The following is an 18,240-nucleotide window of genomic DNA, read 5'->3' as shown; positions in this document are numbered from 1 at the left end:
ACTGTGAACTGCATGTTTTTAGTGCATTTGGTGCTTTAGGGTGGTAAAGGTTACTGTGAGAGTACACAGCATAGAAAACCATGTGCTCTAAGGTACAGTACAGTAGGCATTTCAGTGCGGGCATCATTGTGCACTAGAAATCTGCATAGTGTTAAGCCGATTGTATGTCTTGCATATATGTGTAGAACCCTTGGCATTTTGAAGACAGTATTAGAGTTGTATAAAGGTACACAGCATTATTGTGTGTGTTGGCCTTCGCAGTTGTACACTATTTATCGGGGTAATGTTAAGTTACCTACACAATGATGCAACAGTGTGTGTTGTACAGCTGAATAATCCACAAAGTGAGTAGAACTGGGCATTATAGCAAGTATCCTGCAGTGCATTCCTGGATGCCTAGCTCCAAAATATAGTTTGAGGGAAGCACCAGTATATGTACTCATAAATGTATATGTGAGCTTGTATTTGTACCTGTGTGTGTGTGTGTGTGTGTGTGTGTGTGTGTGTGTGTGTGTGTGTGTGTGTGTGTGTGTGTGTGTGGCATCAAACTGAACATAACATTTGATCAGAACTTGATGTACAAGTCCCATAGCATTGGGTCCTGGCCCATTAACACTGTAACAAAACACAAGCAGCTACTCAGTTCCACGTACCCCTTCTCCTCTAAATAACCTAAGTACCGCATTGCACAACAGTGAGGGACAAAACAAACACCTTCACCATAATATATCACACTTTTCAGAAATACAGATGGATATGTGTTAATTTAAAAATGGTCTGCAGGCATATTTTATGTAACAGGATGACGGTACATTATGTATTTCAGAAGATTGCAAGATTGTACAGTAGCAGACATATGAATGAAGAAACCTTCTCAATGTATGGATATATCCAAAACTACAAACAGCAGTGTTCATGACCATGGTATATAAAATGAAACATTTCAAACACAAAAAAAAACACTTTGGAAATAAGCCCCCTATGGATCCATGTGAGGCGCTGCATCCCACACACGGCTGTAGTTCCAGGATTGCACAATAGTGAGGGGGGGAGAAGAAAATTCTAATCCCTACTGCAGTGTGAACTCCCTGCATTTCAGCTCAACTTTGGACAAAACAGTGATCCAATGAAACAGGACATCACATCAGTGAGATCACTGCTTTGATGTAGCTAGCACTTGATGGACTGAATGGTTGTCATATGGTTTGACAAGTGGTCAGCAGACCTGTCATCTAGTCCTGTTTTACCGGAAGTCTGTTTGTTGAACCCTACACCATTGACTTTCCTTAAACATACAGACAAAGTTTCTTAGGGGTCTGCACTTCCCACACCCCTGTACCTGTATGTATACTAGCTTTGAGATTACAGAGCAGTGGGGGAAATCAATTGCACCACATAACACCAAGTCCAGATAATAAAACCAGTCACCAGGAGCACTCTATCCACCAAAGTTTTATTGAACCACAGTTAATCAAATACAAATTACATAAAATAAAAATAAACATAAAAAGTAAAACACATTTAGTGCTTTTGTCCCAGTCAGTTGGACTTCATCAGAATAATAACAAAAATCCAAGACTTTTTCTTTTATACTAGTGACTCCTCTCTTAATTAAAATATGCCAGTGTACTAAAGAATCACAAAATAAAGCTCAGCTATTCCTAATCTAAAAGTAATCAAATATATTCAGCATGAATCACTCCATACAATTTTTTAGTTAAAAATGTGTGTGTCTCTAAAAAAGTAGATGAAGTTAAATTTTGTAATATATTGTTTAATAATTACAAAACATTTAATTATTAAATAAAATATTTAATTATTAATGGACTCCCTTTGGTTTGCTTATCGAGAGAACTGGTCAGTTGATGTTGCAGTTAATATGGGCCTGCACTATATCTTGCAACATCTTGACCACCCTGGGACATATACAAGGATTCTGTTTGTGGACTTTAGCTCTGCATTTAATACAATAACTCCAGAACTTCTTCACTTGAAACTCTCCCAGCTTTCCGTTCCTGCCTCTACCTGTTAGTGGATCACCAAATTTCTGACCAGTAGGAAACAGCAGCTGAAACTGGGGAAATTTACATCTAGCTATCGCACAATTAGTATGAGTGCCCCCCCCCCCGGGATGTGTGCTGTCTCCACTGCTGTTCTCCCTCTACTCTAATGACTGCACCTCTAAGGCCCCTCTGTCAAACATTTTAAATAAGTGGATGAAACAACCATTATTGGGCTCATCAGGATCTTGTGGTGTTATCCTTCTTTGGTTATGAGCTGAGTGAAGTTAAACAGATTAATATTTGAGGTGTGGGAGTTGGAATTCAAGTTTAGCCAGCTGATATTTATGTCACGTAGGATAACAGTTTTGTTTTTATTGTTAGCAGAGATCCAGGCAAGAATGTCTTTAAGTAGAAGGATATTGTTTCCAGGGGGTATGTAGAGAGCTATAATACAAAGATTTTTGTAGTTATTAATCTTTAGGAAAGCAATGGTAATTACGACATTTGTGAATTATGGAATGGAATTTGTGTAGGGTGCTACCAATCATTAGCGGACCGGAGTTCCGTTGTGGCGACCCCTAACCGGGAAAAGCCGAAAGACACAAACTATGTAGAATGAGTTAGGAAACATTAGCACTAATCTACCACCTTTTTTATTGAGCCTGTTGGATCTTATCATTTGAAAGCCAGAGGGGAGAAATTCAGAGTGTTTAATGTAGGGTTTTAACTAGAACTAGATCTCGGTGATAGCAATGATGTCTAGTTGATTATGGGTGAGACGTGTGTAAATTGGAGATTCTGTTGCAAATACTTTGAATATTTATAGTTACCATCTAAATGGATTTGCAAGAGTCAATTCCAAGTGGAGATGTGGACATAGTAGTTATATTGCGGCCTGGGTTAAGGGCGTATATCTCCTGATAAAGGCAAAGTAGTGAAAGTAAGTATATAAGATAAAGGCTTTTGTTTTGTGGGAAATTTGGAGTTGTGCTGTTGAAGGGATTTGGTAGCGTTGCTTGTGGGAGTTATGAGAATTTTGATTGAGAGGGGCAACTTTTAGCTTGCATTGGAAGAGGGGTTTCATTTGATAAAGGTTAGGAGATATATAGGAATAGCTTGTAAGGTCTGTAGAAAGTGGCATAGAGTTGGTGGAATAATGAGGTGAGAAGAAGATGGAGTTCAGCACAGTGAGATGTAGTAGAGGAGTTTGGAGAGAAGTGATAGGATTTCAAAGTGTGCTCTGGGTGATTGCATTATTAGATTTGTAGAAGGAGGGGGAATGAAAAAATGTGTGAGCGGTATAGAGGAGTAGAGTCGTGTGGTTATGAAAATAATAGGTGGACGTTTAGGTAAGGGTTTGTGGAAAGGAGTGTAGTGATACTGGAGACCTTTGAATTGAAGTAGGTGTGTAGTGTATTACTGAGTTTGAAAAGGCTGGAGAAAGGAATGTAGAATGAGTTTGGGTGAGAGTGGAAATAGGGGAGATGTTTGGAAATCTAGAGAGGAGAAGAAAGATATGGATTGGTTGGAAAGGTGTAGGGGGAGGCGATACCTATTGTTAAGTGTAGGTGTAGTGGGGGTGGATGGGATTTGGGGGCAGAGTATTGGAGCGGATTGAGCCCAAGCATAATGAAGATGAATGGGAGTGGGCTGAGCCAGCTGCGTGTCAGACGAGGTAGAAAAGAAACGGTCAGAGAAGTTGAATGAGTGTAGCTACAGTTGAATTGTGATAGCATGGGTGGTGAAGATAAGTGATAGAAACTACGGGTAGTAGACGGTAGAGTGGTGACGAGGAGGGACAGAGTAGAATTTCGTAAGAAAGTGGGATAGAAAAAGAAACTGTTTGCAGATAATTGGTGATGAGAAAAGAGAACAGCAGGAGGATGGGGTTTGGTTCGGTGATGTGTTTTCAGCCCTATATAAGCAGGTTAAATTTCAGTAATATTTTATCAGATAGAGACATACATTAAATGTGGATGCAGGCTTGTAAATATTTTAGGCAGTTTAGAGGAGCCGCGTTTGTATGCTGGATGGCCAGAGAAGTGTCCCGCACTGAAGATGTAGCTGTGGTTATTGCCTAGAAAGAAAAAAGAGAAGAATGAGTGGAGGAAAATGGAAAGAACAAGTATATAGAATTATAACGTTATCTGCTTATACTAATTGTAAAGAAAGGAATAGCTTATTTCATCAGATTTTAGACTGTGTAGTGATTATGAATATTATACTAACAGGGCACTTTAATTGTGATTTAAGAGAAAAGTAAAAAGAAAGGAAATGTTGCAAGACTAATGTTAACAGTTATAAGATGTGGTTAAGTTAAATATTTGGGACAAAAATTAATAGACTTACAAAAGGGGTATGTATAGAACCAAAACAGATCATATTATCAGAAGATTTAGTTATAGGAGAAGGGGAGGTAGTTGAAACAGGATTTTCTGCAGTATGGCTAGAGATAAAAGAAAACAAGGAATATATAAAAATATGCAAAGGAATAAAAAGGGTAAATGAGAAAACATGGTATAAAGAAGGAAAGAGGTTAGTAATACAGTTGTATAAAGATCATATTGTGAGAATTGGTCTGAATGGGGGATAATATCTAAGAAAAAAGTATAATTTTTTTTTTACAGTGGCAAAAAGATGCGAGAAAGGTAGGGAAAGGACATGTAACGGTGTATTGGAAGATGTAGAACATAGTGATAGAAAGTACTTTGAATAAAAATAATTATATGAAAGAAATCAAGAAATTCAAGAATTGTATAAGCAAATATATTTTTTACAAGGAAAAAGAGAAATATTTATTTACTTGATCAGATTAGTAAAGGAAGATGGTAGTGTAATGAAAAGTATAAAATGAGAAATAAAAAGAACTCTGGAAAAGATTATGCATAGTGTAGTACATTATGTATAAGAAATATTTAAAGCAAAAATAACATGGTGAAAAAAAACATAGAAAGTAAAAAAGTTAGCAGAAAAGACAAAAGAGTTGGAAAAGGAGATTTGTTAAGTGGGTTAGATAAAGTATTCAAACAAGTTAAATATAGTTTCGTCTAAATGTCCTGATTGGAATACGGTACGAAATGGATAAAATTTAAGGGATTGGAAAAAACTATTTTTCCAAGATTTTGAGTAAATGGTTAAATGAAGGTTTTATTTATAAAGCATTATGCAGTGGAAGACTTAAGTTTATGGAAGAAGGAAGATAGAAGACAAAAAAATCTGGGACCAGTAGTGTAATAATGATTATAAGATCTTTATGAAAATAATACAAAAGAGATTTGAAACTAAAATGGAAGATAGTATAAAGGGAAAGGGTTGTTAAGAATTATTAATGCTAGTTAGAGGAATTGTGGATGATATTATGAATGGAACGGAAGAAGCAAAAATCATGATAGTAGACCTTAATAAGGCGTTTGACACAAATGGACATGAAATCTTATGGGTACAAGGAAAGAATATAATACAAGAGAGAAAGTTAGGAAATTATGCATATTAGTGTATAGTAGTAGTAAAGTAAAAATACTTGTAAATGGCTGCTTAAGCCAAGAGGTACATATGAATAGTGGGGTAAGACAGGGATGTCCAATGAGTTGTATATTCTTTGCATTAGTTATGAGTGCGATAGTATGTGAAATAAGTTACAAAATGAAGGTGGTGGGGTATACAACACCTGAAAGTTTAAGAATTCCAGTTCTGTTAACATATACTGATGACATAATAATTGCAAAAAAAAAAGTAGATAAAAGTAGTAATAATTTGCACAAACAAGTGTCTAGAGATAATTAGTAAAGCATATAAAATACTGCATGTTAATTATACGCATCAATTAGAGGAGCTTAGAAAGGATTAGGAAGAGAGACTGGATAAGCAATTCTCAAAAAGACAATGGGAGGATATATGTGTATCTCCCAAATATGCAACAAAGTCTAGAAGATTTGGGATCGTAGCCTGGAAGTGTTTACATAGGTATTTTTATACAGTAAGTAGACTCCAAATAATTTTTCCTCAGGTGGATAGCAAGTGTTGGAGGTGTGACGGGCAAGAAAGAGGTGGCTGGGAACATATGTTTTAGAAGTGTAATGAGCTGGCAGACTTTATGGATTCCCTGCAGACTGCTGTGTTGGAGATGCTGGGTGAGCAGATTGGATTGACTTGGGAGATGATCTTTTTTTTTAGTTATGAAAGTAAAAAAGTTAGCAGACTTTAGGGATTAGCCTTGTTGAGTCTAATTATGGTGACTCCCAAAAAAAGCAGTTACTAGAAAATGGAAATCGAAGTCTAGACCAACTTTACTAGAAGTTGTGAATATAGCAACAGAGATAAAAATAACTGAAATTGGGATCTTTAGAAAAGGGAAGGAGCAAACTACATAGGGAAAAAAATGGGACCTGTGGGAACGATGTATGCAGAGCAGGAATGTGGTTTAAGAGGCAGGATTTGAGTGAGCCATATAATGCTTAACGGACTATGACTGGATAGATTATAAGTGTATAAAGTTTGCAACGACAGTTGTTTCAATGGTGTCTGTGATGTATACTGTTTGCAGCTAAAGTGGTGTCATGTATGTTTTTCATTTGTATAAATGTAAGATTGCCTATGTCATGTATGAAAATTTAATAAAGATGTTTGTTGGGGAAAAAGTGTCTAGAGATGATAGTGATGGCTTTAAATAAAGAGAAAAGTAACTGTTTAGGGATATAGTAAAGATAGAGGGCTTCTATTGTATAATGAGTTAAATTTGTGTGTTAGGTGTAAAATTTAGGAATAAAGATGTATGTAAAATTCATTGGGAAAAACAATAGAAATAAAACAAACCTGCTGAGTCATTAAATTTGTACAAAACGTTAAAGTAGGTAAGTGAAAAAGATGAGAGATTAGTAGTAAAATGGAATAAATATGATACATTTTGGGATATGGTAAAAAGTATAAAAGAGAGTATATAAATGATGAAATACAATGTTACCAAGAAAAATATTTTTGTGGAAAATAAAAATTGATGACGTAGAAAAAGATAGAAAACTATGGTGTAAGAATGTAATGATAAAACCTTACTATGTAAAACTATGGGAAAATCTCACATGTATGTAAAACTATGGGAAAATCTCACAAATGAAAAATTTACTTTATTATTTTACTGTTCACAAATAACCTCCACAACTCAACCCCACTGGCCTCCTTCGTCCAATACTCAGATGACTCCATAGTCATATGTGCCACTTCTAACTTATAGGAGCTCCAAAAACAAGTCCACAATCATTCCTAGAAGTAGAAAAATGGCTAACAAGCTCCCAATTAATTCTAAATCCCCCAAAAATGATGTTCCAGCCCGCAAAAACCTCCATACCCATGACTACTTTTAGCATTGTTTCATTAAATACCATCATCACCCCTTCCCACCATTCTAAACTTCTAGGAGCTGAGGTAGACTGTAATATGAGATTTGATGTCCACATATCACAGACAGTCAAAAATGTATGCAAAAAACTTGGAACATTGTATAAGAATAAACACTTTTTCACAGACGACACTAAAGCCACTATTGCCCAGACACATCTAATCTCTACATTGCTCTATGCATCCCCTATACTGATAAACCTAAGAAAATTGGAATTGGCAAAATTAGAAACCTGTTAAAATAAAATCGCCAGATGCGCTTCAAACTCGGCATGTAGATCACACCACTGTACAGCACTCAAAAAAACTTAACTGGCTAGAACTCCCTCAACTCCTTCTCTTTAACCCACTAATTATAGCCCACAAACTCTTCTATAATTCTGATAAAACCCCTGCTCTGAGCCAGCTATTACTTCCTTATTCCACCACCAGAACCCTACGATCCACCAACAGACCCCTTATTAAGACCAACAAACCCAAAAACCAAGCTGGTGAATGCCTCTTTTCAAATTGCATAGGCAAATACTGGAATGAATTAAGACAGAATATAATATCCACCCCCACCCTATACCAATTAAAAAAAAACGCTAAATGCTCATCTAACTAACTTTGGGCTCCTAAGAACAGAGGTGGCTAACTTCACGGCACCCATTCAAATGGAGAATAGTTGTATATGAACACGTGCAGAAATGCATGGCTCTCGCTATACCCAATTCATTGCTCTCCTCCAAAAAAAAGGAATCCAATCTGGTGGTCCCCTGCCATAAACAAACTCTACAACAGGAGGAGGAAACTGATGCAGAATAAGGTGAAGTCCCAAGACTAGAAAAACTCCCTTTTGATGCTGTCTCCCAAGACGCTCTCCTCCAAAAATAGGAAGCCAATCTGGTGCTCCCCTGCCATAAACAAACTCTACAACAGAAGGAAGAAACTGATGCGGAATAAGGTGAAGTCCCAAGACTGGAAAAACTCCCTTATCAGCCTCAACAAAAAGTTGAGATCCCTCATCAAATCCTCTAAGGCTAGCTAGGAAAACAGAATTGCAGCAGATAGTAAAGACAACCACAAGATCTTCTATAGTTATGTAAAGAACCTTCACGCAATACCCAGATTTGCTCTGAACTACTGCACAATGGTACCTCCTATACCGAACCAACAGATATTGCCAATGTACTGGCCGACAGATTCAGTGCCACCCCCCCCCCCAAGGACCAATTACAATACCAGTAGATTGCCAGGCACCCAGTATTACTGCTGCACAGGTTAAAACAGCACTGTCCAAGGCCAAGAATACAGCTTCTGTGGGACCTGATAATATCCCTGGGTGTGTTCTATATGAACTACAGAGTAAACTGGCACCTCACCTGTGTGCCCTGTTCAATCACAGCCTCACCTCAGGCTTTGTACTACCGAATGGCGCACTGCTATAGTCATCCCTCTCCACAAAGGAGGAGCGACTACAGACCCTGGGAACTATCACCCCATTAGCCTGACAAGTCTGATATGCAAAGCTATGGAACGCATCATCATGAACCTAATAAACAAGGATATAAAATCTCCAAACTCTGGATTCCACACAGTTTGGTTTTGTGAAGGGTAGGTCATGCCTGCTCAACTTGGTCGACTTCTTTGAGTCAGTCACCAGAGCTGTGGATGAAGGCAAGGTGGTCCATACAGCCTGCCTTGATCTGACCAAGGCCTTTGATACCATTCCCCCACTCAGGAATCATAGAAAAACTTACTAAGCTAGGCATCAACCCCATATCACTAGGTGGTTTGCAAACTGGCTCAGAGATAGAACCCACAGTGTGAAAGTAGCTGACTCCAAGTCAGACTGCTGACCAGTCACGAGTGGAGTCCCACAGGGATTGGTCCTGGGTCCTCTCCTGTTTGGTATGTACTTCTCAGAAGTCCTGTTCAACATGAAGGGATGCTGGCTGACAAAGTTCACAGATGATTGCAAGTTGGGAGCCATTATTAACTCCCCAAGTGATGTTGACATCCTACAGAAAGACCTCACTGAGACCACTGACTGGTGTCAGAACCATGGCCTTAAGCTCAGTGCCAAAAAATGTGTCATCATCCCTTTGGGAAAAACCCAGTTCCCATGAACTACCACATCGATGGTAGTCCACTGAACACAGAAGGCATTATAAGAGATCTGGGAACACAGGTTGACAGAACCTTTCTTTTGATCACCACATTGCCACTGTGGTCAGAAAGTCCTTCTGTTTGGCACATCTCATTACTAAGGGTTTTGCATCCAGGAAGAAAGAGATCATTGTCTCCCTCTACTCTTCCCTCATTAGGCCAATCATAGAGTACAATGCCCCATTTGGCATGTACCTCACTAGGCACCGGCAACAACTGGAGAGGCCGCAAAGGTACCTCACAAAGAGGATCCTAGGCCTTAAACACTTGTCCTGTATGGACAGGCTCAAAAAACTCCAACTATTCTCTGTCTCATATTGCCTACTTAGAGGCAATCTCTGCTTGACCTATAAAGTCATGTCTCACCCAGCTCTGTTAGAAATGCTACATCTAAAGAAATCCCAATCCCTCCGCACCACATGCTCCAGAGACCTCAACCTCATTACCACAATCAACAGAACGTGCTGGAGAGACAGGTTTATAACCCAGAGACTACCCATGCTATGGAACAGACTTCCCATACATGTCAAACAGAGCACCTCACTGGCCCTCTTCAAGAGAAATCTTGATGAGTGGATGGGAAACAGAAAATTCACCCCAGGGATCACTCCAGTGGCTCTACTCGACAGAGGCACTGGAAACTAAGTTTGGGTGGCATGATGCCAGGGTAATCTTATGGGCTAAGCTTGTAAAGGCTCCCGGGCCATTAGCCTAGTACACACCTATGAACTAATCCTGGCTAACCATATTAAAAATTAAAGGCTTTACATGAACTAACCAGCTGTACTTGTATTGATCTGTCTCAAAATAACTGTAAAATTTGCAACTTCCTTGATTATATTACTCTCTAAGCATCCCTTCCTTGCCAGACTGTACCTTGCTGAGATTTTTCCAGATGCATTTTTGCCAGACTGTACTTTGCTGATGTTTTCCAAATGTATCTACCCTGTGTTTTTATAATTGTCCTGTAATTGTTCTGCATTGTATTTTATGTGGAGCTTTTCTGTCCGGGCCTCCACTGAAAAAGGATGGATGTCCAGTCAGACCTTCCTGATAAACAAATGTAAAATAAATAAATAAATAAAATAAAAATAAGCAAATGGTATAATCAGAAAGTATAATGTCAAGATTTTTGTCAAGACAGGTAATAGATAAATTGCCAGTAAAAGGAAATGTGTCATATAAGAAGAAAATTAATAGAATATGTTTAAATTGCTAAGAAAAAGAAACTACGGAATATGCATTTTTTGAAATGTAAAAATTGTAAATTATGGAGAAAACTATGTAAAGAAGATTTTTTCAAAGCTATAAAAGAAGTGGGTAAAATAAACATATGTTTAAATTGCTAAGAAAAGGAAACTACGGAATACACATTTTTTGAAATGTAAAAAGAGTAAAAAAGTTATGGGGAAAACTATATAAAGAAGATTTTTTCGAAGCTATAAAAGAAGTGGGTAAAATAAACATGGATATTACAAGAATAAAAGTAAAATATGTTAAAAGAACAGAAAAAAATTATTTTATGTTATATGGAATGAAAGAATTCATGAAATTATGGATTTTAGCAACAGTATTAAGTAAAATCAAGAAGTTATGGAAAAAGTATCAGGGTCTAACAGGGTTGAAAATTTAATATTGTTGTGTAAACAGATTTGTATATTTATATATTTGTAAATATTTGCACACTGATAAATATTTGTAAATAAATCCATATTTTGTAAATAAGAGTTATTATAGTGAAAAAAATTAAAGGACCCCCTACTCTTTTCAGTAGATGCTGTGGGACCTTTTACATCAACCTAAGCTACTACTAAACTCAAGCAGATGGGACCATGGTTTAATATGTCATCTGAACAATGACACACTTAAGAGTGCAGCACCCCCTTATGCTGTACTACAGTGTCAGCAGTCCGTCTACTTGGTGTGGAAATAGAACACGCAGCTTTCTGCACCATAGGTGAGTGTGTTACCTGATGCACCACCAATGATGCATGTTGATTTGTAAAATGTGTGATATGAGTTGGAAAGTAGTGCATATTTCCTGTGGTCCAGAGGTGCAGGGTTTGATTTCCTCAACCTCCATTGCCTAACTGTGTGACTCTGAGCAAAACACTGCTCCTGGGCTGAGTGTGAAAAAGATCTATGGAGATCAGTGCTCTACCCTGGAAAACAAGTACAAATAAATTAAATGTTACCACTGTTAAATTGTGAAGTTTCAGTAACTTATTTAGCTTTGAGACTGGGTGCACTAATTACCAAACCTGTGTAAAGTTTAATAATTGACAAGAGTGATATTTCTACAGAGCATCCTACCATGCTTTTTAATATGAAGTTCTTTGTGACTTGACATACTGTGGCATATTTCCTGCCAATCCTGCATAAGGAAGCTTTTTTTTTTTTTTTTTTTTTAATTTTTTATCATTGTTAAATGTGTAATTAGAAATGACTAACAGTTTTAAGAAGTCAAACTAACATTCTTTTTCCTATGCTTTCTTCAGGCATACTGGCGTTCATGTGCTATGCTTCTAGGATATGTATTAGAGACAGCTTTCAAAGATGAATACACAATTGATCTGCACAGAATTGTAGAAGTACCAGGTAAGCAGATAGAGATGTTTTTTTCTTGCTGGATCAGGAGGATATGTTTGTTATTAACACTTGGATGCAAACATCATGCTGTTGGAATATTTGGCTGTGGCATCTGTGCCTGTTGTTTGATCAGCCTGTGCAATATTGTAGTGAGCTCTACTGAGTGGTACTGCATTTGTGCTTTCTTATATTATGCTGTATTTTATTGTTTTGTTCTGTTTTTACTGTAACTTTATGTATTGTACAGCTTCACCTCACTTCTAGAAAGACCAAGGGTCACTTAAATTCCATAATATCACAATATGTATACCACCAAATGGTATTACCCATGGGTCCTCAGACTGTCTCTACCCCATCTGCTGCAAGTCTTCTAGCATGAGCCAGACTGAGGCAATGTGCAAGCTGCTACATGCTTACAGAGATTTGATATTGCCACAATATGAATTCATATGTGAACCGTGGACTACAATGGAAGGCAAATCTCTCACACAAACTAGTTGTCTGCACTTATGCTGACACTACACTTGCATACTGCAAGTGTAGTGTTAGCATTAAACTTGCATACTGCAAGACAGGCACAAAATCATCTTATGCTGAGTTACCAGAAAAGTTACTTTAATAACTACAAAGACATCTTGAGCACAGCATAGCAAACGTGTACACCACAACCAAATTTCAGCAAGTAGACGATATATACATTATGTACCTCATATTGTTTCTTCACTGCCACTACAGGCAGGAGTCTAAAATTAGAGTGAGTTGGCCAAGCCAGATGGGCTACAAGACCAGTCCACTTGTAATGATAATGAATTTTTACAGAAGACACCATAGTATGGCACACTGATAGAGCACTCACAGGACTGAACAAAAATAGGGTGACTGTCAACTGCCTCTCAAGTGGTACAATTTACAGTATTCACTAGGGCTGTCAATTCCTTTCCCTTCAGGTATGACTGTGACATGATTATATTTCATGTAGGTGTGCATTGACTTTTGATACACACACCCTTAGACTACATGAAGTGGGACATGAGCTCTCTGAGTATGTATTAGTGTATCTGTAGTACTTGACCATCGTGATTTCTCTCCTCTGTTTCCACCCACCTCTGGCTTTGTGATTGAGCTTGGCCTACTCTTGAGGCTAGGAGCATTTTCCCAATGTCCTGGGTGTATATTTTTCACTCATTCTTATGTATTTGCTTGAGCTTGACTGCAAAGGGTATATTGCCTCACTACCTTTACTTGATTACCAGATAAATAAAGTGAAGTAAAGTGTTCAGCAGTGTCATACCATCAATGAGAATGATGGCAAAATAAAAGCAGAATATAACTGACTTCAATAATTGGCTTAGTTATCAGTGTCATTCTGATTGGATCCCAGGATGTGTTATCTTGGAGTGAATTAGAAGACAGTCTTACAGCCTGGAATGAGTTTTTATTATATTTATTTTATTTAACATTTGTTTACCGGAAAAGTCCAACTTGGAACAAAGTCTGTTTTCAGCGGAGGTCTGGGGAGAAACACAGCATGTGCATGTCTTTTTAACGTGGGAGGAAACCGGAGTACCCAGAGAAAACCCACATGAATGCAGAGAGGACATGCAGACTCCGCACAGAAGGCAGGCACTCCAGCTGAGAATCGAACCGGAGAACCTCTTGCTGTGAGACGACAATGCTACCACTGCACCACTGTGCTGTCCACAGATGGAAGATGGTCCCCCAGCCTGGAATGAGATCATTCCACCTGTTTTGCCAGGAATGTTGTGCAGCCACCTCCCAGTGTTTTTGTGCACTAACTAAAGGTCTTTTTTGTCTTCTTATTGCCTTTTTTTAGGCACTGTCATTCTGCTCAGGCACTGACCTAGTAAATCCAAATTAAAATCTGGCAAATGTTGGTGTAGCACTGCTTAGTGCTAGTAGCTTAAATAAGGAAATACCCTCCATTGAAGCCTTCCTAACTCCAGAAAACATGGATATTTGTGTTTTCTCCAGACCCTAGTTAGAGTACAATGACAGCACTCCTAGATGAAAGAAGAAAGTGCATCTTTTGTAACCTAACTTCCTGATATCCCCTACGTGTATGTGTTTTTCTGGGCTTGTTCTCTTTCTTTTGGGTATTTTCTTCTCCCCTGTGCTCAATTTTAGGAGTGTGTGTGATAAGTGATTTATGATGGGGAAAGGGAAGATTTTCAGGAAGTCTAGAAACATTTTGATCTGTTGAGTAGTCCTGTTTGCTGCAGTGTTATTTCTAGAAGTTACTGAAGGTGGACTTTCTTCTTTCAGATGTTTCATTTTGGCAAGTTCGTAACTTTAGTTTTAACAATCAAACTGAAAATGTTAGTGTTTACTGCTTCAGACTGTAAGTACATTACATTCTAACTCTCTTTATAATTAATAGTATTCTCTGAAAAAATTGATATGTAGTTTTGCATCAGTCAGATTCTTCCAAGAGGTACTCAGCCCTCAGTGTTTTTTTTTTGAAGGTGGACTATTATTTGATATTTCGAGCAAGTTGCTGCTTGAGAATTGTGAGAGAAGCTGGAAACATTTTTTTTTAAGTAACATGGAAAACCAGCTCAAGATGCTCTTTAGAGAGGTGCCACAACAGGTTACTGTGAAGGTGTACCTGATCTTTTGGTGTACATACCTAAATTGTTGACTTGTATTACTCTTACTTTAATGTTTTTTTTTCTTCATGTTTTATAAATTCCAAATTAGGCGGGAAAGCATACCTTTTATTTCTTTTTGTGAGTCCTTGGAGACTAATACGTAAATTGCAGGAAGAGCTAGAAGTTACTTTTTCAAAGTAAAGACTAACATGGAAAAAAAACAGTTCAGGGTTTTCTTTGGAGAGCTGCTGGAACATAAAGCCACACTTTCCACATCTGTTAGATGTAGCACAGTGTTAGCTTTCGAATTCCTTCTCATTACTGGTGTATGGCCCTTCCTCTGTCTACCCCATATGCTACTTTTAACTTGAAAAGCCTCTCCCACTGCTATTTCATTTACTCATACTAGTGGTCACTACAAGATCATATCACATGGGTACTTCCACTAACTAAGCTTGAGTCACCATGTAACTCGTATCTTCAGATGCATTAGTTGTATGCTTCAGTACCCTCAACTTAACCATTATGTCCAACTTGCTTTTAGAATGTCCATTTTGTTATATTTTTACATTGGAAGGATTTCGCAAAAGATTAAATACAGGATACTTTATTAGTTAACTTCAACAGATCTCGGACAGTATAAGAATTGATTCATGCTTGTGGTCTGAAGACTAGCCCCCCCCCCCCCCAATTAAGAACTTCATCTGTATGTCAAGAAGGTATAAGCTTAACAGAAGAAGAAATTCATACTGGTAACATGTTGCACATACCTTTCACTGACCCTAGTGAATTGTGCAAACATGGTCATCATAATGGGATAGAGCATAATGATTTGAGTGGAATTAACCATGAGCCAAGTTAATCTCAAAGGCCTGTTTAAGGATAAACTTGGACATAGAAACCCCAGAAATATACCTGAAATTTGTGACTTTATTAAGTGTAAAGCAGGCCCATAACTCACTGTGCTTTGCAGAGAGTTCATGACAGTGTTATGCCTGCCTTTGTCCAAAATTATGGACATATGGATAATTATGACATGACCATTGTCCACAATAGCATAAGTAGTCTGATGGTCTTTTTTTCTCAGATATGCAGTAGGATGTGGTAGGATAATTGAATATTTTGCAGGCATGGGATAGCCTGCCTGTTTAGTGAACTCTTCCCATCACATTGTTTGGCACCTATGTATCAAGACAATTTTGACATTTGGTCAGTGCTAAGGACATGGTATCAAAAAGAAGAAATCTGTGGCTGTTAGGCTAGGGAAAGACAAGCAACCAGAGTCTTTTGCACTTAATGGGCTTTTATTTTTAACCCATCTCAGAATGCTTACAAGCTGGAAACGGTTTACCTTTATATCGTCGGTCAGACGTGATCAACTGGTCACTTAATCGAACCGTTTAAATGAAACCAAAGCACAGAAATTTTTAAATGTCGAAATTATGTTGAATTTCGACCTTTCCGGCCACACCTCCACACCAGTGCTACCATGGGTCAAAAAGGGGTGTGGTTTTGCCGTTCGGTTATGTGGAGTTCGTCGGAGACGTTCGCACTTCGGTATTTGCGGAAGCAGTTTTGTCCATATTGGGTTCACCGACACCAACTACCAACACACGATGGATACACCTATAGTGGAGCTTGATTATAATCCTGGTCTGAAGAGCCCCGTTAACAAGTGGAATGATATTTTTGGTCAATGTGAAAATCCTTTATTGAACCTGGATTTACATGTTCCTGTGTCTACAAACAATATAGGTACTGTAACAGACTTTAAGACTTCTTTAACAGCCTTCGAGAACTTGAGAATGACCTTTATAAAATGCATAGATTGTTATGGCAAAGAAGACACTTGGAAGCATGCCTTCACTTTCAAGTAATACCTCGAGGCATGCGGGTTCTCTGCATGCCCACATATGGTGACAGTCACCCAGAACTATTAAAGCAATGGCAACAACTAAATATAGACTTCAGTAAGCAATATATTAGACTTTTAATTGATTATTTTACACCTATTGAAAACATGTTAGCTTCCAAAGTGGAGACTCTGCATAGAGATTTACTTGGTCGCTATAAAGGTGAAGTCTATGATAAGAAGATTGATGCTATGTATACGCAAGTTACTGCTTATAGTGACAGGCTGCAACAGCTGAAATATAAAAAGTTACAAAGAGACTATCGAGATTTTCTATTGGGCCAGATTTTTGTCTGGCCGAAAGTTCATAATTATTCTAACAATCATGTAACTCCATCTAATAATCTAAATGACCAGCATGATGTAATAGACATTGCCCTTTTAAATCCTACATCCACTGATGAACTTGTAGTTTCTAATGATACGGATATGACGTCAATCGCCGGAAGCAATCGAGTGGAAATGACATCAATGACGGTTACGCCACCGCCAAATCAAGAGGGTCTCGGAGAACAGGATCCCTTGACGCACAACAGAAATGGAGCGAGACCGAAAACAGCTTCTGGATTTACCTCGAGTGTTTTTTTACCACTACCAGTACAGTATCGCCTACAGTTTCAGACGAGATCGAACAGCCGAGATCGACGGAAGAGGAAATTTTCAGACGAAACAATGGAGGTAAGAAGGAAACCAAGGAACTGACAGAACTAGTGTTTAACTTTTCCAGCTATAATTTAAACACCAATGAGAGAAGTCTCTTGAATAGAGGCCTCTCATTTATTCCTTCGCAAAACAGTAACCTCGCTGAAATTCTGGTGGATTTACGTTTATTTGCAAGAACAGTATCACTGAAGGTATATTATAATGACATTAGTGCATCTGGCTTTAATAAGGAGAATCGTTTTAAATCAAAAAGCATGTTTGTCCCTAATTTTCCTTTTAACATAGATTGCTTTATTTAACTATGTGAAAGGGACTATTATAAATATTTTTCTGATTTTAAGTGTAAGAAAAGTGACCTATATTATAATCTAGATACTAACGAACGCAATGCCTTGACAGTCTTGTCTAGAGATTCTAGTTTGGTTATAAAACCAGCAGATAAAGGTGGCGGAATGGTTTTAATGGATGCCACTTTTTACACTGAGTTAATGCTTGATATGTTGAAAGATACTGGTAAATATGAACAGATAGATAGTGATAGACTCATTAGAACGATTAGAATGGTTCATGACACCTTATATTATGATCTCCTTATGTGTAGGCAAATAACAAAAGAACTGTATGATTACTTTTTAGTGGAAGATCCGTTGATTCCACTCATAAAGGGACTTCCTAAGATACTAAAGGTATTTTTCCTCCTCCTTTACGTCCTATAGTAGCAGGGGAAAAATGGGTGACTGAGAGAATTTCCTGCTATTTAGAATCTAAACTAGGACCTTTAGTTAGAACTATATCCACGATTATAAAAGATACCTGTCAGCTGCTAAATGATCTACAAAGTCTAATGGATAATAATGTGGTCACCTCCTCTTATACATTTGTAACACTTGACGTCAAGAATTTGTTCACAGTAATCCCAAAT

General features: G+C 37.9%; 1 protein-coding gene across 2 annotated transcripts in view; it reads left to right on the top strand.

Moving 5' to 3' along the window:
- The window catches only part of MRPL39 (mitochondrial ribosomal protein L39), a 399,341-nt gene that overhangs the window by 38,993 nt on the left and 342,108 nt on the right, over window positions 1–18,240 (top strand). For both annotated transcript variants that reach the window (XM_044071359.1, XM_044071357.1), the window contains exon 4: window positions 12,044–12,143. In XM_044071359.1, the coding sequence (XP_043927294.1) occupies window positions 12,044–12,143 (100 nt within the window). The remainder of the gene's footprint in view (window positions 1–12,043; window positions 12,144–18,240) is intronic.

The sequence above is a fragment of the Protopterus annectens genome, chromosome 5.part0 (genome assembly GCF_019279795.1).
Source record: "Protopterus annectens isolate FY-2018-M chromosome 5.part0, PAN1.0, whole genome shotgun sequence".
NCBI classification, from domain to species: domain Eukaryota; kingdom Metazoa; phylum Chordata; order Ceratodontiformes; family Protopteridae; genus Protopterus; species Protopterus annectens.
This window is presented reverse-complemented; position numbering and strand designations above follow the sequence as displayed.